General features: G+C 34.6%; 1 protein-coding gene across 1 annotated transcript in view; it reads right to left on the reverse strand.

Annotated features, from left to right (window-relative positions):
* Positions 1 to 23,773, reverse strand: part of LOC131592279 (mitochondrial inner membrane protease subunit 2-like) — a 404,870-nt gene that overhangs the window by 70,142 nt on the left and 310,955 nt on the right. The window contains exon 5 of the mRNA XM_058863685.1: positions 22,122 to 22,224. Coding sequence (XP_058719668.1) covers positions 22,122 to 22,224 — 103 coding nt within the window. The remainder of the gene's footprint in view (positions 1 to 22,121; positions 22,225 to 23,773) is intronic.

A 23,773-nucleotide genomic window follows, 5' to 3' on the forward strand; every position in this document is an offset into this window, starting at 1 on the left:
GCCAATCTTCATTCTATCACAAAAACTATCACAAAACTACAAAAACCTTGCTAGAGAACTAATTTTTGCTAACAAACAGCAGTATTTCATCTGTTTTCCACACAGTGATACAATTTAACTCACTTCCACATTTAATCCTTTACCTTTTCATACTACTTTGTATTCTGTCACTGAAAATGTTTTTTCTCCAGCAGACCTGTGGTGAAGAAGAATGTAAATTTTGCAGTAGCAGCAGCAAGTAAATTAAAACATGGAAAGTTTTATGAATTAAATATGAAACTGGCTAATGCAATCAGTTCTGTACTATTTACATTATTTCTTTTATTAAATTAATTTGACTGTAGCTCAGTTTCCAGGGTGGTAAGGTTTTCATATGAAAGACACAGTAGGATGCTGTAAGAGAAATAACTTTGGAGCTGAACAGAGAGCATTAGGGATCTGTCAAAGGAGAGTGCTTGGGGTTTGGGGATACACATATTTTGGAAATGTTGGTACTTTGATAAGCAGGATGATAGCTTACAGTGTCGACATTTAATCTGTGAACACTGGACTACAAGACTAACACCTAGAAGAACAGGAGATGCAATTCACACTTTCTCATGTCATGATTTAATTCTTCCTGTGAACTAAGACATCACTGCAATGGTCATACAGCATTTCCATTTTGAAATCTCCTTTGATGTATCACCCCCAAGGGATGCTGTAACAGATGGCTATTCAACGCACATGTAGTCTTCCAACCCATACGCCTTTATTCCCAGCTACACTTCAGAAACCAGCAAGGCAAAGTGTGAAAAAATGCTCTCAGTCCTACACCAGCAAGGGTTGTAAAATCCTGCTCCTGAATACAAATCCCTTTCTAATTATTTTTAAATCATTCTACTCAGTATATACTTATCACTTTTTCAAGGTGATCTTACAGAAGATATTTTTTTGTTCTTTGGAGATTGGCTGTTTATAAAAAAGCTACTATTGACTATCCATCCATCCACCCATCCACCCTTCTCCCTCAACATAAGCTTTTCAAGATGCAATATATAGAAAATATTGAAGTCCCATTTCCAGTTAAATAATTGTTGCTAATATGTTCATTTTTCTCATGATGACTAATGGGACTGTCACAGTATTTCTCCTTCCAAACAGGGAGGTCAGCTTCTTTAAGCAATTTTCAAGAAACTGTAATCAGAATAAAAGGTTTTTCAAGTGGAAATAGACTGTCACAGAAATACCTGAAAAAAAGTCCACTGTGGGGAAAAGAAGCCTAAGAATAGATGACCACAAATCAGTATATTTTTAATGTTCAATACATATGAATGGACTAATTTCTAAAGAATAATGGCGGCCAAAGTAATCAGAGTATTTGGACACTCCCCAGAGGAATGGTGTTAAGTTTTCTGGAATTATGAATAGTTATTTATGGAGATCTGGATAAATTTATCACTATATACCCAAATTTACTTCTTTTATGATTGATTAAACTGAAAGTTTCTTCAGAGGGACTATGATTTTCTTTATATTTTCATAGCATATAGCACAGTAATGACATAAATGTACATTGTTCATTCTCACAGCATAAAAAGTGGGTGGATAAAGACAGAGCTGCAAAATGTTTGCAAAGCATCACACTAAAACTAGTTCAGATTTTCTTGAAAACATCACTTGAAAGCCGTCTAAAAAATCACAGACAAACTGCTTTATTAGATGGCGGCATACCTCAGTGGGGTTTGTTGCTAAAGGAGCCAAGGGGGTTTCTGTGGAATGGTTCTCTGGCTTCTGCTGCTGGGAACTTCAGTGAAATTAGTGTGGAGAATAGAGAATCTCTACCTTGTACAAACACTGATTGCCATTGTATTTACATTTACAATCCTTAATTTGTTATAAAGTCATCTGTAATTGCCTGTTTATATATCATTTATGCACTTGTACAATAATTCCTTTATAAACAATAACAATAATTATTTGGCAAAAATAAACCACATCCCAGATATGAACTTTCCTTCAAAACAGCAGCTAAGACTCTAATCAAGGAGGAGTCTCTCAACTGACTGCTGAGAATATGGAAAATTATCAAACCTGAGATCAAAGGACATCTGATCTTTTAAAAGGTCTGCCCTTCAAAGAGAAAAGGGGAATCTGTCAGCTACAACTGACAAGCACAGGCTGAAAAAAGCATCTGTGTACAGTAGAGAAATGAAGAACACTTAAAAATTACTGAGAAATCCCAAGCATTTCGGCTGCTGTAGCGCTAATAGCAAAAACTGACAAACTGTTACTAATGAATCCCAGTTAGTTAAGAAGTAGCTGCTTCTGTATCCTAACTTTAATATCAATCCCACGCCAAATGACAAGGAAGGCCAATGGGAATGAAAGGTTTATGTCTCAGCAGGGAGATCTGGGCACCTTCCAACCTACTTTTTCAAGGCAAGTTTAAGTTATACAAAAGCCCATTCCTGTGGCCATAGGTATATAGACCTCAAGGAAACTGCTTCACAATGAAACACTTCACAATGAATGACTGGGAGTACTCAAATTCCAGCCACAACCTCAGGCGACAGCACAGCGAAAAGCCTGAAGAGTCATGATTAAAATCAGTTCTCAAACTGCTTTGTGGTTTATTGATTATAAAGAATTCAAGTGTGGTTACTGCTTATAAAACATGGCAGAGGCAATTAAAATTTTGTGATCCAAACTACACATTGGTATCAGATTTTAGGCCTAATATCAGTTATTATAAGTTTTATAATGCGTAGAAGTTGTGTAGAACTTACAAAAGATGGCATCAGCTTATTTTTTTGTTTTGTATTTTATTGCTCTCTAATTAAAATAAAAAAAAAAAAAAAAGATGCCATTTTTGCAAGGCTGAGCACAAGGTAACATGCTTTGATTAGGCATCTGAATAGACAAGACAAAGATTTTTCAGGAAAATAAGAGCTCCCAAGGCAGAAATAAAGGCATAGCAGTACAGGGGGAGAAACAAAAACAATGGAGTTTCACAACAGTGAAAAGCAGAAGTAGCTACAACTCAGTGACATGCAGCAAGAGCAGAGATGCTACAGAGAGTTTTGCACTGAAGGCTGAGGAGCTCTGACTTGAAAAATGGAAAAAATATAGACAAGTGGACATCAAGATTATTCATTCTGTATGATGCAGACTTTGGTTATTGTTTTGTAATATTTGTTAAACCAAAGCACTGTTTTAACTAGACTCAGGATGAAATATTTTTTCCTGACCTTTGACATTTGGTATTACAGAAAAGGTTAACCATGACTTAGGCTGCAAACAATATTAGCTGAATTAGTTCAGCTAAGTTTTGCAAGTTCAGAGCCATGAATAATCTAGGAAAATAGGTCTAGTACAAAAAAAAGTGAATATAACCATAAAAGTGCATCACATTTCCTCTGAAAAACAGAAATACTTTCTGAGAATAATTAAGAAAGTGCTAATCTAGAAAAGAATCTAGATTTTACATCTAGAAATTACAGATAAATTATCCTGGGTTTACTTGAAATGCAACAATGGCAATGCAATTTTGCAATTGCATGTGTCCATAAATGTCTACCTTTACAACACTTAACTTAGCACTAGTACAAGTAATGCTGGCAAACTTCCTGCATGTATGAACAGCTTGTCAGTGGAAAGGCTGGAAGTACCATAGAGGTGGAATTCTTCTCATCTGATGGGACCTGTGTAACCTATATTAGTCATTGGGTGTCCTGGATTCTTCTAGGCACTTTTGGAGTATTATTCATCCAGCCATCTAAAATCCTTGTTTTTCAATGGGATGAATCACCTTCTAGAGGTGTCATAGGTAAAAAAATGATCATAGATGATTTGTTGAACCTAGTGTGGCAGGCAAAGCAATATAGTGTAGCCAAAGCAGAAGCATGTGACACTCATAAATTATAAAATATAAACCAAGATATAACTATTAGGCTTCTTCTGGAAAACTAGAGTAATCCAACTACACAGTGTAACCAGCAACAGTATGTCTTTGGTGGTTCTAAGAATGTGTAGCCAGACACGGTGTCCATGCATTTCACATAAGTATATCGGCAATGTGACTACCAAAGGTGCAAACAGTGGACATCAGATGTAGGAGATACCAAGGATAATCAAATTGAGAAATATGATTAAAACTAGCCTTAGATTAAACTGGGAATAATAGAGTCTTGTGCAATATCATCTGAATTAAAATATAGAATAGAATAGAATAGAATAGAATAGAATAGAATAGAATAGAATAGAATAGAATAGAATAGAATAGAATAGAATAGAATAGAATAGAATAGAATAGAATAGAATAGAATAGAATAGAATAGAAGATTCTAATTTCAATTGTAAGGGTCCTACAACAACCATCTAGTCTTATTGTCTGGCCACTTCAGGGCTCAGCACCCTTTTAATGAAGAGTCATTTCCTAATACCAAGTATAACCTTTACCTGATACAACTTTAAGCCATTCCCTCACATCCATTATTTGTACAAGAATAGGAGTGTTTAGCAGCTTGCTAAATAGAATGGAGAACATGATTTAAAGGTGTACTTCTCCTATTGTAACCTCATATTACTGAAAGGTGAAAGCAAGTCTGGGAAAAACTGGTTATCTGCAAACATTTGTAAACTTAATTGAGTTTGGACAAATCTGAAAAAAATATCTCCAGGTATTCACACAGTCCTACAGAAAATGCCTTTTCTATCAGACCATTCTAACTCTTATATTAGAGACAAATAGATGAAAATTACCAATATTGCAATAAAAACTTAAAAAACTGTTATTTTTCTTTAAAAAATTTTAGAAGATAAACAAAAAGCAAAAAGCTGGAAATATAGCATTTTATACTTTTCTAAAATGTTGTGACTACTTATCTTCTAATGACAGGTTTTTAGAAAAGCATCTTAACTTTTTTAACAAGCAAGATTGCCTCTCATTTTCATTCTGCTAGGAAGCATACTTTTTAATTCTAAACTAAATTTCAATAGAAAACATTTTCCAATATATGTAAATCCTGCGTAATCATATTGTGCATTGCTAAATACTGTTTCAATAGATCTTGTAAAACTGCAGCACTGGCACCATAAACCTCTTCTATACTACCGAGATAAATAAATCTCTGGAGAAGGCAGAGTATTCTTTTCTATTGCAGGAAATATGGGAGTGTATTAAACTGAACTGAGATTTGGTTTTGGAAAATGTTAAGTGCCTACTTTCACTATCAGCTAAGATAAAGGTTTAGTATGAATCATGTGCACTTTAAACAGTACTGACAAGAACAATGTATTATTAAGCATTGAACTCTGCCATAGCAAATAATATTTATCTGACAAAATATAACAAGTGACTGACATTTTCTATATTAATGTCATGTTTCATCATTTTCGAAAACTTATTTTCTTAATTCCTACAGAGTGCCCAAGGTGTTTGAAGCTTTAGCAGATGTATGACATACACCCTCTGTTCATAACATCTCACACACTGACTCACAGTCAGGGAATCAAATGTAAATGATACAATAAAGAGGAAATTTTAAAAAAAGTATAAATATCTGTAGTGTGAATTCATGATGTAGACAAAAAGTGATTATTCAGGCAGAATTTAGTGGAATAAACTGAGAATCATAGGAAATATTTGAAAGTTAGCCCACAGAGCCCCCCCCCCCCCCCCCCCGCAAACTTCTAAAAGCCCATGGTCAATTCCTAATCCCAAGGCCTGAGAACAGCTACTTCCATTAGGAAGAATAAGAACTATTCCTCAAGAGACAGTTAGACAACTGAGGTTGAGATTTTGAGTGCTTAAAGATATGAGATTGGAAACTATCTGTGCTTCCATTTTAGCAATGCATGAATTTCACTGTAAAAAAAAAAAAAAAGGTATTTTCTTTTGTTACTGGAAAAAAGGGACAGGTGAAAATAGGGAAGAGAAGAAAACTGAAACACAGGTAAAAGTGGATTAGGTTTTTTTCATAAATTCAGGTCTTGAGAGTAGGTCTTACATTCAAAGTTCACCTGACTTCAATAAATATTGTAATCTTCCCTGGAAGATTCATGAACTGAAAGAATCATATACGCAGCACATTACTGAAAACTAGACTTCTCATTAAGTGACATTTTGAAATTACAGACTTAAATGGAAATCTATCTTACCTTGTACTTCCATTATTATAAAACCTTTTTGCACAATATTTTTTGAAACTGCATATTTTTGATGTTTTGGTCAGGCCTTCTCAAGCATTTTTAGTTTATCAGTATTTTCTTCCCTACTACAAAAATAGCGCATACACATTTCAGATGCTTGTCTTGGGACATTCTATTAGCCTACACTTGAAAGCGAACACCGGGAATTTGACAAATGTGTCAAAACAACCAAGAGTGAAATCATTACATGTATAGATACCCATATATTTACTGCAAGAATAATGTGGAGGACAGGTGCTAATTTGAGAGCTGTCAAGTGTCAGCTCCACAAAAAGGTAGAGAACACACATTAGCAATGCCCAATCTATATAAAGTTTACACTCTCTAGAGCACACAGAAATTACTACATTCAGTAATGAAATATAATTCAATATTTGCAGTGCTTTGCTTCTTTGTCTTTTCTGCAGAGAAGGCTTAAAACACAACACAATGCTACCTTTATATTTTTTATGATCTTGGAAGTTTTATATGAAATCAGTTCCGAGAACAGAGATTATTAAACAAGAAAATATCCCCAGCATGAAACATCTTGCAATCATATAATCTTTTACATTTTTATATAGGAGGAAAATGTTTTCAAACATGCTATGCCTCTCACGTAGTTTTTTGATGGTTTTGTCAGTTTGCTTGTTTTCCTGCAGTGAAATCCCTTGCACTCATTTTCACCATCCTTTCAACATACCTTCTTTTGTTATACTATCTGAAATGTCTGGCTTTGTGCTATTACTAAATACACAGTCCTGAAGGGCTGCTGCAACTGCCTGCTCACACACTGCAGTAGCATTGAACTCAGTCAGGATGTTCTTTCAAGTGCTTTGAAAGACTTTGAAATAGAGAAGGTATTATAGAAAAGCAAACTCTTCTCTATTTCATCCATGTAAACAGAAATCTATAGTGTCTTCTGCTGCGAACTAACAAAGGCTGCTGCACGACAGATGAAATGCAATTCAGGAAACCCACCATGTGAGCAATCCTTTCAAATGCATCTAGGATTGTTCAGATGATCAAGAAAAAAATGTGGCCATGTGTAGTCATACAGTTTTTTTAAAAAATAAATAAAAAAAAAGTTAGGATAAGTAAGATATTAAACTAGATGAGATTGTATGGGGCCTGAAAGACATTTTTGTACTTAATACCAAACAATTCTGCAAACCTTAGTCTGTGAATAAGTGTGAAAAAGTGTCTACTGAAAGGACAAATTAGGAGTGAAAATTTAAGAAAAAGATGTAAACAAAGTGGAAAAAAAAATCTCAAGAGGCTCTCTGTGCATTATATTCAGGTAGCCTAATAAAAATTGTTACTTTTAGCAATTACTTTTCCTCTTTATATAACTGGATTAGCAATGCCACACTAAGTGTATTTCTGGTGAATTACCCAGAACCCCAAGAGACTTTTCAGTTTATTGTTTCATGCTTCAAATTGTACCTATCTAGCAAATGTGTTTGCAATTTGCTGGCTATTTTCAATTTTAGCTTGTGATACACAGAGGCTGTGAATTATAACGAACAGTTCAGAAACTGTAAGCATTTTTCACATACACAACTGAGAAAATGGTATTCCATTTATGGTGTGCAATCCTTTTCTTAGTGTTAGAACATGAGATCAATTATGAGTTTTATAATTAGCCCCAGGTACTGGGAGATGCTCCTCTCTGGCAAAGTGCTGCCTCTGACTACGGTGGTTTGAAGGACAGATTGGTTCTTACTATACAAGTGGAAAGATTAGCTCTGCTACGTGTATTTAGCATTTACATGCCACAAAACAACATCAGAATGACAGAGGAAATCTTTAAACCTGACACAGGAATAAGGATCTTTTGGTGCATGGTTGTATGACAAAGACATGATCTCCTTCTCTGCAAATATTGCCAGCCCTGAACAGATGGAGCATGGCTGGAGGAAGGCATTGCTGGGGAGCCGTGTCCTGTCCCTTGCTGGGGACAGTCTGTGGCCATAAGTCTGTAGCACAGCATCAGCAGGAAAATCCTGCTGGGGGATGAAGTCCTGACATCACTGACCCTGGCAAAACTCCCAGAGACAAGATTTTTCCCAAGTTTTTAATCCTTTCACTTACTGTACAAACTAGACACAAGAGAAACCCATTCTAGCTCACAAAAGATTTGGGGATTTTTTACCTGACTTAGGTAATAAAGCTATTGCATATGCCCCAGACCTCAAGGAGGTATATAATTATTTTTAAAAGTGGAATGCATCTTTATATCTATATGGAACAGAAGAATGAATGCAATATTTCTCCAAGACATTGCTTAATGTCATCACTGTGCTGTCACTGAAAGCCTTGTTCATACTGGAGCCTAATTTAGACTTTTAGTGAAATTTCAAAATGATGAAAAGATGACGTATCTTTTGTCCTATTCCAAATTCAATGAAAAAAAAAGTTACCCTTTGTTGCAGAGAAGACATGAAATCTAAAGCTACCTGTCTTAATGCTATGTAACACTTATTCTATGAAAAGTTTAGTCTCCAGAAAGCTGGCACCATACCATTTTAAAGATATAATTTAATTCTTTACTTCAAAACCTGTAAGAAAGATCTCTCTATGATTTTTTTTTTTTAAATGGGAAACTTTGATAGATTTAGTCTGTTATTAAACTCATTTAAAAATACATGCATTTAAATGCCAATTGGGACTTTCTCTAGAGAGCTAAGAATAAAGGTTTTAAAGCGGAATTCAGAAAGAGGAATAAAGTTAATGTTTTTATTCCCAAGGTAACTGAATCTTTTCCAGATATTACTGGTATCTGCTACCATGTCTATTTCTGGTAAACAGAACTATTTCGCCTTAGATTATACAATTTACTTTTCAGACTAAAGTACCCAGGTATTCTGACAAGGAAAAAGCCTCTGAAGAATAATCAAACCTTATTTTTATCCACTGTATCAATGCTTTCTTGAACTTGAAGGTCTTATACTATTACTACTTTTTGTTTTACTAGTCTTGGTTCCTGCAGCAAGACACTATCAAGAGCACAAGACCATAATAATCAGTAATAAAACTAGTACATGTAGCAGCATGTTATTAAGTCCCATTGAAAAGAGGAATATAATTTGAAATAGAGATTATACTGATATTGTTTACTAAGTTCATTTTACTTAGATATTTATCATTGAGTCAGAAGAATTCGTTCACTGGGGCTTTTTAGATTATAAGTGTGCTAGTTCTTCATTATGCATAATAAATCACACTGAATTTTCAATACCTCAGACATTCACTTTAAATGCTGGATTCCGTAAAAATAGTATGTCTGCTCTGACCTTACATTTTTTGAGTAAAAAAGGGAAAAACTTCAGATTTGAAATATGAGAAGAAATTGTATTTCTTTATTTTTGAGCTTACAAACACGATACACCAGGAGGTACGTTTACCCAAAGAACATTTGTGCTTTTTTTACCAATTACTTTATAATGTATCATCTGTCTAGCCTATCTCCACTTTTCAGTCTCCCTGGAACTTATCACAAGAAAAAATACAAACTTCTGTTTTAAATTTTTTGTAATTCAGTTTTTTTCCTTTTGTTTTCAACCTGTTTGTGCAAGCATCATTGAATAAGTGCATGTTCTCTTTTCCTGTACAACCATGGGAATATAGTAGATTTCTTCAGTGTAACAAGGAACACAGATTTATGGTAGTAGGATAAAAGCTAACTGTAGAGGTTAAGTTTGGTTTCATAGGATTTGCCTCTCAGGTTACAATTTCAAAGGCCCAGTGTGCTGTTAGGGCCAGAGCTGTTTTTGATGGATAAACCCCTAATAATTTGAGACATAGTAACAGGGTAAAACTAAGGTTACTATGCTGTTCTACTTCAGGTAGTGTGAGATTCACTAAAAAAATTTGCAAGTCAGGGAGAATGTGAAAGCTCAGCTGGCAGTCGATATTTTTTTTTCCTCTCTGTGAAGTCTGCAGCTTTTTTTCTATATATAAGCAATCTATTTGAATGTGATGAAGCACTAAGGTTTCACACACTTAAAGACAAGTGATAAATTGAAATGACATGGCTCTGTTGCTAGTTTACTGCTGAAGTAATCCAAATACCTTTTTAGTTTTTGTTACTGTCAAATTAATTTGTGCAAAATGTGCCAGGAGAGAACTCTAAAAGCAAACCAGGGAAGATAGATATCCCATTACAATCTTCTGTTTTAGTGCATGGCTTACTTCAGGCTGCAGTACTTTCTGAAACTTAAAACTGAAACATAGATGTAAAATAAGCCTTCCATACAAACCACACTGCATGCAAAGCAAACATAAATGATAAAGACAGTATCTTTATTTTTTAAGAATATAGTTCAAACATGAGATGAATGCTACAACACGGAAATACAATATTTTCTTCTACTATTATGTTAATTTCATCTTTTTCTATGCACATTGCAAACTACACAGTTTTGAACAAACTTGGAAGGGAAGGGTGAATATTAGGGAAGAGATATGAACTAACTTTCATACTAAAATCCATTTTTTGAACAGGTTTCCATTGTACAAACATACCTGTTTTGCACTGCTATGTGCACAACTAATGGGGCTAGTAGTGCACTCAGCAGTATAAAGAAACAATGGACTGTAGATTTTTAACAAATGCTTTTACCACTGCTGCTTCTTGAAACTGAGATGCTGTGACAACAGAAAAGTACTTATGAAAGATTTACAGGAAAACTCTCTCAAGAACCTAACAGTAGGAAGATGTAAGACAGTTCTGAATGGGATCCAAGGTGACTAAAGGACCTTTCTTCCTAACTCACATCATTAAGTTTAAATGTGAAGACTTCATTCTTTGTTAGCTTTTTGCCTTGTTCAATCTAAATATTTTTCATTTAAAAGCTAATTGCTTTGTAATACTGTCAAACTCTTCAATTGAAAATACAATTATTTCTTTGAAAATTGATGTGAACAAAAATTCACTCTGATATTACAAACATTTTAATAACTGTGAAAATTAGATTTATTCTCTACATGGCTCCACTCACTAAGTATAATTAGATCTTATGTTAACTAAGGAATGTTTTGAATTGTGACCTTATGTCTTCATTGATGCACACAGAACTCTGAGGGCCTCTAAAATTCCTCTGACAATATATAAGACTTAACAGCATATTTGAATACAGACATCATGAATATGAAACAGATTCTTAAGTCCTGTATTACAGGATTTACCAGAAAACAATACACACCTGAGAGAAAACAGTATATTGAGCTTGTCAAAGGGGAGTGTGATAGCTCTTCACAGCGTGAGGATACAGAGAACGTGGCAGTTGCAGCAATATCAGAACTTTCGGGGGAGCATACCTAATTTCACTCCAAAGTTCATGTTCATTTTTTTTTTACTATTCAGTCTGGAAGGGTAACACAGTTATTTCTGACTTACCCTGTGTGTGGAAACCTGCAATAGCAGCATTTTGAAAAACAAATTCCAATTAGTGTCTCATGGTTGACAGAATTATAAGAAAAAAAAAAAACGGACCCTGGAATGCCTGTGTCTAGTCACTAAAATTGTCAAAAACATCATCTGGTGTGCTCTTTCTACCTGCCAAAGCCTCTGAAATGTGAAGGTGATCATTACATTAGATGGAGCTATAACCTGCCAAGGAGCAGTCATGGAGAATTTTGTAGGCAGTCACTTCTTCTGATCCCTCTCCTTTTTCAGTGTATTACATCTTGTTTTGGTCATAGGCTTCCCCTGGCTTTCATTAGAGGTAGTGTGTATATGGCCAAAATTCAGGGTTGGATACCAGTTTCACATCTGTTACAGAGTAGTCCAGAGTCTGTTATTTTGGCAACCAAATTATATAAATCCTGGTTTTTAATAAGTTGCAAATTAAACTTGAATTTTAATTTACATAATATGAAAATATGTGAATATGATTGGGCATAATACAGAATTGAAAATACTAAACTGCTAAAATGATAGTACTTTTAAACTTTCTGTTAATTATTTTGTGCATTTTCAGTGGCAGGACGATGAGGTTTTGGCTTTAAAATTTCTGACTGGCTAAAATACAAAAAACCTGAGTCCTGCTAAGGTGATCCAAAAGAAAAATTGGGAAGGTTTGTAGCTCTTTGCTTTCCTACCTTGGTTGTGTGCCAAGTCAAAGCTATATTCTACAAATAATAACTCTGGCAGCATTGACTAAAGGTTTTAATAAGCTCTAACCCCTTTGCTTAAGTACCCCTTCTATACATTAATCCAATGGCTGTAAAGCATTCATTTTGGGGACCACTTACTATGGTCTTAGAAAACACCATGAAACACAGGAAACTCCTGAAAATACCTGATAATTCATTTTACCATCATAGAATACTAAAAGACCCTTTTTTTCTTACTAGTTTGACTGATGCTGCACAGATTTTTGTTACTAAAATTGCATGACTTCCATCAAAAGTAGAAGTGTTATTTTCCAGAATTTTAGATTTGACTTTTCTTTCTTTCTTCCTCATTCTTTCTAATGAATCAATTATTGATCAACAATCCATGATTTAGAGTGCAAATTGTTCATCATCTTCAGATTTGTATCTTTGCTAGGAAAGAAATCTCAGATCTTGTGATCACATCATGTTAACAACTACTGTGTTTTCCTTCTATTCTCATTTCAACAAGAGATATCTCACAAATATGAGGTGTACAAGTTAACAATTCCCAAAGCTCATAATCTGGTCTCCCAGCTTCAAGAAGATATATTGCATGGAATAAATAGCATTGGTATGAGCTCTGATACATGCATATTTCAAAACAGCCTTCCTTAAAATTATATTGGGATAGATTACCTGGAGTAAAAACAAAATTTTGCAATTAGAAAATGTGATAGGAAGTAACAGATCTTGCAGCTTGCAGGCACTGTTATCAAGGTTCACACTCAAGAGTTTACATGGGACTTGTCCTCATGACCACAGAGGGCTGATGATCACATGATAGAAGATTTTTGGTTTGCATCAAACACATTTTCAGTAATTCCGTCAGGACATACATTATAGCTACATAAATGGTGCATATGGGAAAGAGGAAGCTCTATGTATTAACTACAGAGGAACCACCACAGAGTTATTGTTACTTCATGCTGCTACTAATACCAGTTTTCCTATTATACATAACTATTTTCTAAATCTCCAGACTGACAAGAGAAGAACTAAAACTGTGTTGGTTCCTGAATCTGACACTGAGTTGCAGGAGCTCTTAATTAAAATCTACATAAAATTTCAAGCATTAATAGATGCTAATCTGCAGTGTCCAAACCCTAACAGCAAGTAAATTAAAAGAACTATACCCAACTTTAATTAAGTAACATTATCTCAAATACCAATCAAGGGAAGAGGAATATATTTTATGATTTGTTTTGCAAACGTATTTGCTACTCCGTTAGTAGGTATTATCCCTCTCACCAAATGTAACATTCTATGGGAACTACTGCCGAAGAATTATTCTTACTTGCCTCTTCTGCAGTGAAATAGAGAACAAGTAACTTTAAAATTGTGCTATCAATCTGAATGTTTCTCTGACAACACCATAATTATGTTAATCAGAAAAATATTTCTATACTTTTATAGTTTGAAATTTAAAAAAAAAATCTGTCCATTACAATTGTATTTTAAAAAAAAAAACCCTCACCATTTGGAAAATGCTTTGATTGCTTGGATAACAATCAGGAATTAAATTATTTAACAGCAAAAGTTCTGCTTAATTAAAAATGTAATATATTACTGAATTAGCTGTCAACACTAGAATCAGCAAAATCATTCAGTGTGAACTGGGATGCTTCATTTATTAAATCTTTTAAAATAAGAGACAGAGAAAAGATACAGCACAGTCTGAAACATACAGGCCCTTGACTTTATTAAGAAGATCCTACAGACATAAAATATATAAAAACAAATGTTTTCAAGATCAGGATCCTAGTCCAAATGAGATTTAGCTCTAATTAAATATTGTTATTTGCTCCATAGCATACATATAAAGTTTGAGGTACTGCTTTAAAAAAAAAACAAAACAACAAAGTGTTTGCTGCTAATACTTGAGGAAAACTTTTCTTCTCTGCTCAGGCTGGACTTTAAACATGGCCAGGTGTGGTATTCAGCAACTAGTTTGGAAAATTCATGAGATCTACTGTATTTTAATTTTAGAACAGAGGGAATACAAATAAAAGTTTGCGAAGAAACATTTGTGCAATCTAAAATGCAATTTGACACCCTTGATAATCCTCCGAGAAACTGCAGCAATAGAAAAGCAAATTTACTATTTTCTCTCTCTCAATAAATATGATTTCATCAGTGTTAATGCATAACTTTTTTCAGTTTACTGTCCTATGTGCTAAACAAAAGAGCTTACTGACAAAATAAAAATAATTTTCCTATATGCACAGACATATAGGTAGGAAGGGACGTCTGGAAATTGCCTTGTCCAACCTCCTACGTGAGAGAACCCAGCCAACTCTGGTTGCTCACGGCTCTCCAGGCAGACTTTTTTACTATCTCCAAAAATGGAGATCTCCCTAACTTTTTCAATAACCAGTGCATGACTTTGCCACAATGAAAAAAAAAACCAACAAAACAGACTTAAACACCTTAATATCTGTCCAGAACTGCCGGTGCTGTGCCTGTTGTCTCTTGTCCCATGACTGTGCCTCTCAGAGGAGCATGGCCCTGCCCTCCCCATGCACTGTGCAGAGCTGTGCTCTCTCCTCGCAGCCTTCCCCACCCAAGGCAGAGCAAAGTCTGGAACCTCTACATGGTGTGTGTGCTACAGCCTGTAGCTGTAGCACACACACCATGATTTACCAGCTCTTCTGCAGGGAATCCCCTTTATCCTGACTGCACATGCACCAAGTGGATGGAAAACATCACTTCCCTCAAATAATTCATAGAAGTACTGCTATGCCATTCATCATGTTTCAATAATGTTCTGCTTCTAAATGAAATAAGTATATACTTGTAAATAAATACGCATTGTTTTGCACATTCACTGATATGCATATACATATTTTTAACCTTCCAATATGATGTGCAATCATGTAAACAAGGTGCTAAAGTAAAATACTCTTATTTTAGGATTGAGACCTTTAATGACTTGAGTATTTATTATATCAAAGAATTTATCTTATCCAAAAATTGAATCAGGTAAATAAAAATCTCCTACAATTCTGCAAACTAAAATTTAGAATTTTTTTTTTAGTAATCACTGTCAATTTGATTGACAATAATCCATGTCCAAAGAGGTAATAATATAAAGAAAGGAATAAATTCATCAAGTTTGTTTTTTTTTTTTTAATTATGTCCTGGCAAATCTTATGCCAGGACAAATCAAAATTCCCTACACAGTTAAACGAAACAGAAGTCAGAAAAGATTCCTTTGTGCCTCGCATGCATCAAAACAAGCAATATTTTTTATCCTATAGACAATATAATGTTATGAATCCTGCAGAGAGATTATCAAACATAAGGGCATTTCAAGCAGTAACTTGAAAGAAATAGAATTGTAAGGAAACTGATGGAGTATACAGGGTTTCACAACTGATTATATTTGAATGCAGAGCTGTTCAAATTAGATAATTAAAAGTGATGGCATGATTCTGACAGCTCTCTGATCTCTTCTAATATTTCATTAAATAGATCCAACACTGTTTCAACATTTTTCCTAGTTTATTTCAATATAAGTGATGTCAAAACCAGCTGTAGGCGGCTCAGACTACCATTCCTGCCAATGTGGTTGAAAAATTCTTTAAAGTTTCTTGCATTCATAAATACTAAATATTTGCATTAATAATTCATTGTGCTTGAATTTGTTACATAAATCTTTTTCCATATGCAGAATGACTGAAGCTTTATCAATGCTAAATAAAGTACATTTAGAAGCAATAGAGAAAATTAGCTAGAATGAATAAAATCAGATTTGACATAACTAAGACAAATAGAAAACTTTCTATTGCTAAGAAATAGAGTAGCCTTAACTGAGAGCTTTTAGTCACATGATGATGACCATATGCATTGGTTTAAATAAGAGTCAAGCTAAATATTTTACTTTTCAAAATAATTAGGACAGCTATAGGGGACTTTTTATTCCCTATAGTGCAAATTCAGTTAGCCATGATAATTTAATGGACAGTGAGGCCACACAATCTTATTATCAAGGCTCCCCTTCAGCAGCTCCTGGAGTGAATTGTCATTCTCCACAGAAAAGCCACCATCCCAATTTGCATCTCGCTATAGTATTCTCTCAAAGGGACAAGCATATTTAGCCTTCAAGCTTTATCTATCATCAGTCATAACATGTAATATCCTATCCATTTTATTCACCATAGATTTTTACAAGTTCAGGTTGTGCATCCATGCTAATTACTACTGGTGACTTCATGCTTCATATGCAAAGTCTTTTTTCTGATTGTAAACCTATTCATTTTTGCCAGTAGCCAGAGATAAATAATATGGAATGGCATTGATTGCATATTTTCATTACACATCTTGTTTAAACACAGGCCTCCTTTCCTCTTTACCACAAGAGAGAACTAGAAATGTCACTGACCCCATAAGAATCATGCCAATCTCCAAGGCTACATTTATACAGCAGAGTGAAGGTGCACTGGTGGCAGTGGTGGCAAAAAGATAACAGAATAATCTGCAACATCTGATAGCAAGGTAATGCAGACAAACGCACAGCAGCTCATTCCCAGCCTTCACTGACTACTTTGTCATCATTTTTCTCCTCATCTACATTACCTTTATGAGTGTAAGCACAGATAAGTGTTTCCTTGTTAAAATCACACTTTTGTATTGCCACCCTTGACTATCTCTTCTTGACTGCTCTAAACTAAGGAAAACGGGGTTTGGTACTCTGCTATTGACATATTTGTCTTAAGCCTGTTTGAATGGCAGTTTGGAGTATGTGGACACAAATAGGGTCAGCAGGTTATTTCGAGACCTGGCAGAGGTCTCTGTGGGAAGTGTGGCCTCACTGTGTGCCTTACTGTGCAATTTAATGCAGTGATGTTCAGTGCACTGCTGTGAGCTGTTAAACTCTTCCCACCTCTTGTCTTAGAGGCTGCTCCATTTCAGGGAACTATGTAATACTTGCACTAGTTTATAGTTCACATAAGAAAGTTTCACCAGATGGCAAGATCGCCACCAAGATGATGTGCACTTTAAGGACACGTGGCATTCTTGGTTTGCTGTTTTGTAAGTAATTCAAAACAGCAGAAAGAGATCTGCTTCCTCCTTCAACTGTCCACTGAACCTCCCTCAGAAGATGACAGAGCAAATTAAGCACAGGTACTCTCATGAGCTACAGACATCTTGGTTTAAATATTTCCTTTATCAACAGTAATCTCTGCACTCCACTAGAAGTGTCATATTTCAGTTCAACTTACTGTCTAATGTAATTTTCTTATTTTCTGCTTTTGACTACTTATATTCACTAGCAGTAGTTACAGAAAGAAAAACTAGATCAGCCTAAAACAATAATCATAAGAGGCCACATCCTCCAACTGTTAGTAATTGAATTTTCCCATTGAGGGTTAACAGTAAAACCCATTCCTATCTTATAGCTGAAAGGGATGATGATTGCCTTTGAAAATCAAATTAAAAAAACTAATAAATCCAGCATATTCTGTTCAGCGTCATCCTAGTTTGTACTTTCCTAGCCACAGTCTACAGATTTGTACTATTAAATGAAAATGAAGTTAAACAGATAGAAACGTTTTTCACATGTTTTATTCCATGAATTTACAGTACAGAATAGGCAATCAAAAAAATTGGTCTTTACAGTAATGCTGACTAAAAGGAATTTACTCATTTGAAGCTTACAAATGTAAAACTTCTGTCAAATAAAAAATCTAGGCTGAGGTTCAACAAGATTTAGTTTTGAAAATAAACACATTAAAGACGGATATATTTTTAGGAAAAGGGCTTGGATAGGGACCTGGATGAGCCAAAAGAAATGTTTTTGACAAGTACTCAACCTACCTGTGTCACAAGTTTCCCAGGAAGCTAAGGAACATAATAGCTTTTTTGCCCTTACACTGGATTGTGAAGCTTAACCCATAAAGAACTTTATCCAAAGCCATTAAAGCCAATAGAAATCTCTCACTGACTTTAATGAGCTTTTGTTCAGGTCTTTTACATGATAGCTGAAAGACTGCCATTGATTGCAAGCCCTAATTTTATAAAGCTCTTTCATATCCTCAGCTTGGAGGCATTTGGAAACATATAAATGTATAAATAAGAGCCTTAGAAGATAAAATTTTCCTGGTTTACTTTTTAAAATTAAGAGGGAGCTTCTCACCTCACATGTGTACATCTAGGAATATATCAGTTATTCCATGCACTTATTAATAACTGTTTCTTAGATAGCCTCACATATTGGTTGGATAACCATCTCTGCACTGCTGGATGCCAGCTCTAAACATTTAATCTAAACCAAATATTGTTTATAATGACTTTTCCCTTGATTTAGCCAGAATATTGGACACGATATAAATTGCCACTTTGCTTTTTTGCTGATAGTATCCTGACTATGCAGGCAAAGACAATAACTGATCTGGCATAAAGTTAACCCTTTAAAATTTTTAAGACATTTGAAGCAGCAGAAAAGTCTAATACTTCATCAGTTCTTTATAATATCTCCTGCATTTCTAATCTAAGAAAGCAGAAGCATTTCCAGGAACATTACTTTTATATTTCCTATGCTGTTGAACTACAACCCATAGTAAAAAGGTCCATCAAACAGGAAAATTACCAGAACTGAAAACAAAAAGAAGAAACTTCAAAAAGTGGTATCTTAATTATAAAAGGTATTCATTATCACATTTCTATAGTATGCCAAATAAGGAATGCTAACCTAATATTATAAAAGCTTGACTTCACTCAGAATTTAGAAACAGTAACAGTCAATTTAATAGAAATCTCTATCCTAATCCAAGTAACTGAAAAAAAAATCCAGCAATATGTAATTTTTATACTCCTTAAATAATAGTAAAAATATGCAAGTTCTCTAGATGTTTATTGGCTTCTATTCAAAACAGCTGTTTTCACTGTTATGAATGGCTGACAGATTTCCAAACCTGAAACACATCAGCATTAAAGCAATAGATGTATCACCTGCCATTCAGTATCACACAAAGCATTTTTTTAAAAGGCAATGTGCAATAGCCATAAACTAATTAATTTAGTCCCATATAAGGAAAGATAATTAATATTTAAGTTTTGATCATATACAAAGTTAATAGCATTTCTATTTCAGCACTAACCATAGATAACCTGTTTTTTTGTAATATCAGTTAAGGTACTAATTTCATTCAAAGACACAATTAAGCAGAAAGGAACTAATAAACCTTTACAAATCTTAGTTTAAACATTTTCATTTTATTTAGACACTTCAGGAAAATATGTGTCTGTTCTTTAAAAATCCAATTTTAGTCCTATAAAATCATGCAATAACAAAGTATTATTTATATTATATAATTTTTATGAACTAAATGAACACAATTTAATCAGGTCAAGTCTTACAGTTTAGAAATTCATATCTCTCCAAAGGTGCATCTAATTAGAATTTGATTTGTATCAGGGTTTTTGCTTTATCACCCATTAGGCCATTACACATATTGTTATTCTCTAAGAGAAAAGATTATTCTAACATCTGTTCTCAATCTGTTTTTCCATAATTTCCTTTTATGCCCCATGTAACTCATTAAGTTCATCTACAAAACATTACTGAGTCTACCCGCACTACAGATGCCTTTCTACTATATGATCACATGAAAATACAAGAAATGGTGGCCTACAACACAGTCCACTTAACCCCGCCACTAGTTCTACTGCATCTTTTGATCAAAGAAAACATAATTTTGAAAGTCAGAATTGTAACATACAAAATGTTTAACTAGTGTCCTAAGTGACCTATATACTAACAAAGTGAGAAAAACATTTCCATATCTTACCATGTCTGTTCCTTACCACTGCTGCAGTCTTATGAGAGAATTTTTCTTTCAAAAAGTACATACCTCCTGAATGGCTTGAAAGAGTGATTTTAATATTTTAATTCACTTGTGCAAATAATCTCCACAGTACAGAAGAGGAGTAGAAAATGTCCCAGTAACCTAAAATCTTAAATATGTAGGATGAAAAGGACCTGGAGTGCAGTGTGTCCTTCTAAATACACTTTCCATTTTCTTTTACAGACAAAAAATTTCTGCATTTTATTATTCTGAAGCTAGTTTCAAACCTCGTGATCTCTTCTGCCCCTTCTGCTTGCATTCAGCAATTGCTGTTCTAATTTAATTTTGAGAGGAAAATACCTATTTACAGCTAACTTGCCCATAATGTATTCATCAAAGCAATGCAAAGGTCATTCTTCCTGCAGAAAGATAAAGAGTTCACTGTCAAAACCTGTCCTGCTAGCTCTCAAAAGTGCCATTGCTGTAAGAAACCTGGCACGCTATCTGATGTTAGCTAACAACTGATGATTAATGTGAGGTCAGTGCCTAGGCCAGGGGATTTACTAATATTTATAAACATCCGTGAATTGAGCAAATAACTGAAAATATTTAGATTTACCCCAACATTCTATCTTGCATGAAAGCTGCATGGTGTCTACCTTGAGGATTTTACCTGGTATGAATTTCTGTGTGAGCTGCTGTAAATCTGAAACCAATGTCCAACTGCTAAGGGTTCTTTATGCTCTGAGCCTACATTGGCAGTATATTTGTAAGTGAAAAGAAGATTAGTGGCTTTATGACTAAGATTTATGTTGGGAACAAAGAGTGACAGAGAAAAGCTTACTAAGGGAGGAAAGAGATACCTGCACAGGATAGACTGAATTAATTCTGCAGGAAAGAACCTCTAAAACTAGATGTTAGAAATCTTAGAAGATAGTAGAAGGAAAATAATAATGGAAAACAGCAAGAAGTACAAGCACAAAAAAGTGAAACAAACTAAAAGAAAGCATCACCATTACATACTTCAAATCAGACAGTAGGCCTATTTTGCATTATTTCCCTGAGAAATAATTATTTAAACTTAATAATTGGGCTCAACTTCTAAGCTTAGAAGCCAGACAAATTCATAAGGTCATTAATTCAATAGTCAGTGGGATGACTTCTGTATGAAATAGATGTGAAATCCATAAGGGTAGAAAAATCCAATCTTGACAACTTCCCTGTGACAAACAGTGGGTTTTTAAATAATATTAGGGGAATATTTTCTCTTAAAAGGAGAGAAAAATGTGTAATAGGGCTACAAGAGCTTATATTTCCACAGCAGGATACACAGTTTATGCAACTATTTCCTGCATGCTAGATTAAGTTAAAACAAGAACAAGAATCTATACAAAGTGCAACAAAGCCAAAATCAAACCCTAACTAGAGTTTAGAGAAAAAAATTACCATCCTCCTGGTGAAAAGGTGCATACTTTTACCCATCAAGAAAGAGATTTTACAGGTTTTCATTCAATATGCAAATAAAATTTAAATATTTACTTTGGGAACAGTTTTGAAATATCTCTACTATTGTCCACCAACCAATTTACCAGTTAACACTTGTTAAGCAGGGTTACAGTTTCCCATTTTTTTTCATCCCAGCATTGGCACTAAAGCAAGACAAAGCCCCCAAGAAGGGAATCATTCCAAATTGTATCAGCTGGCAAAATGTCCTCAGGGAGCATCTGTCAGCTACAGGGAGCTGGCTCACCCTCTGGCTACAATTCCAGTATCTCCTTCCAAATTTAAAATCTCTACCACATCTTCCATGTGGGGAATTGAAAGAAGTCTTTATTCTTTTTATAATAGCTAAGAAAAAACTCAATATCCACTGACCAAGATATTTTATAAAGTTTAATAATTCTCACAAAAAGAATAAAACTGCAATCACAATCAATTCATATTCACTGTGTTTCACATATGCAGTTTTTCTGTTGCAAAACATACAGAGAATCAACTTACAGGACCAAAAGCATTGCTGTCAAAGCTGTGTCCATGGTGATCCCCTTCCACCCAAATATGACCATGTGGAACTTTCACATACTTCTTTTTGTATCCAATGGTTCTAAGCAGAATTGAAAAAAATGGTTAGTTTAAAAGATTTTTTAAACAAACAAGCAAACAACAAAAAAACCCCAAACCCAAAAATCAAAATACAAGCAAAAACTCCCAAATCCAACAATGTTATGAAAATCCGCATATCTCCAGGTTTGGAATTTGACTTTGCATACAACTCAACACCTGCTTAAAACTACCTGCACTGAAATCCTTTGGACATGAGAGTGTTACTTAAGTCAAAATATATAAAAATTTTGTATGAGCTGGTTGCAGGACCTGTTTACTACACTGTTTTGTCAGAAATAACACAAGAAAGGAAGAACAGACTTTTCAGTTAAATATAATTAACAGATTATTAACTCCACTTCTGTAGTGACAAAATTTTGAGCCATCAGAATTTATCTCAGGTAAATACCAGTGAATGTACATACGTCACAGTTACATGAAGATACTGTTTAAGACTGGTTTTATTCATCAAAAATATACTGTTGTATCTAAACTGGCCTCAGATTCAGAGCATAGATTATTCTGTCCTGGAGGTAGGATTCATACAGCTGTAAAAAGCTAAACAGCATAAGCTTAAAAAAAACCTTTAAGAGAAGGCCAAGTGATGAAGAAAAATGACATTTATGCCATCCTCTAACAGAAAATCATACTGGTGCAGCATGTCCCAGTATTACAACATGACAAACTACAGATTAGTACTTAAGCTAAGGTGCAGAGTATGTAAACTTCCTGTATTTAGTTCTCCAAGTAGCTGTCATTTTCATAATGCCAGTCTGCCTTCTACCGCACGCTTCTGCTTGCTTTCAGACGGGACCTCTTATTCTGCAATCACTCATGCAGAGAAGTTGTTGTGCTTTAACCCCAGACAGCAATTGTCATGCACACTGAATTATTACCAGGATGAAGCATTTACAGATGGGACCATGAATAGTGATACCTCTTATTTATTTTTGAATAAACAAGTCTGTCCACCGACAGAAACAGACTTTTGATCTAGCTTGTTGCCTCCAGCTGCTCATCACTTTTCACTCTCTGGAAGATAAGCCCTCAGAGCAAAAGGCTGCAGGAGAACACTAAAACTAACTAAAAATCAACTGGAGAGAGAAAGCCATCTTCACCAGGAGATTCAGCTGAACGCTGTAACAGCACTAATCAGGGATATTCACAAGTCAAAACAAAAAAAAATTGGGGAGGTTTGTTTTGGTTGGGGAGGAGGGTGAGTATGTTAAAAGGACAAGCTAATCAATAACCTGGAGGCTATGAAATATTAGATGAATAAGGAATCCTCAAAAGTTCATTTTATTAACTTTGACTACATTAATCAAATAAAAACAATAATTACTTAATTTGCAAGTCCCCAAATCTGACTAATCCTTTTTCAAGCAGCTATTTTTTGGCAGCTAAAAGGATGAGCATTGCAGTACTATATTTTAATGGAATTCTAGATATACTTTCATTGAAAGCTGAAAAAATAATAACCTATTTGCAGAAAAGAAAAAGACTGATCTTATTTTTTTCTAGAACAGTGCCATATTGCACAGTATTCAAGA

The sequence above is a fragment of the Poecile atricapillus genome, chromosome W (assembly GCF_030490865.1).
Source record: "Poecile atricapillus isolate bPoeAtr1 chromosome W, bPoeAtr1.hap1, whole genome shotgun sequence".
NCBI lineage: Eukaryota > Metazoa > Chordata > Aves > Passeriformes > Paridae > Poecile > Poecile atricapillus.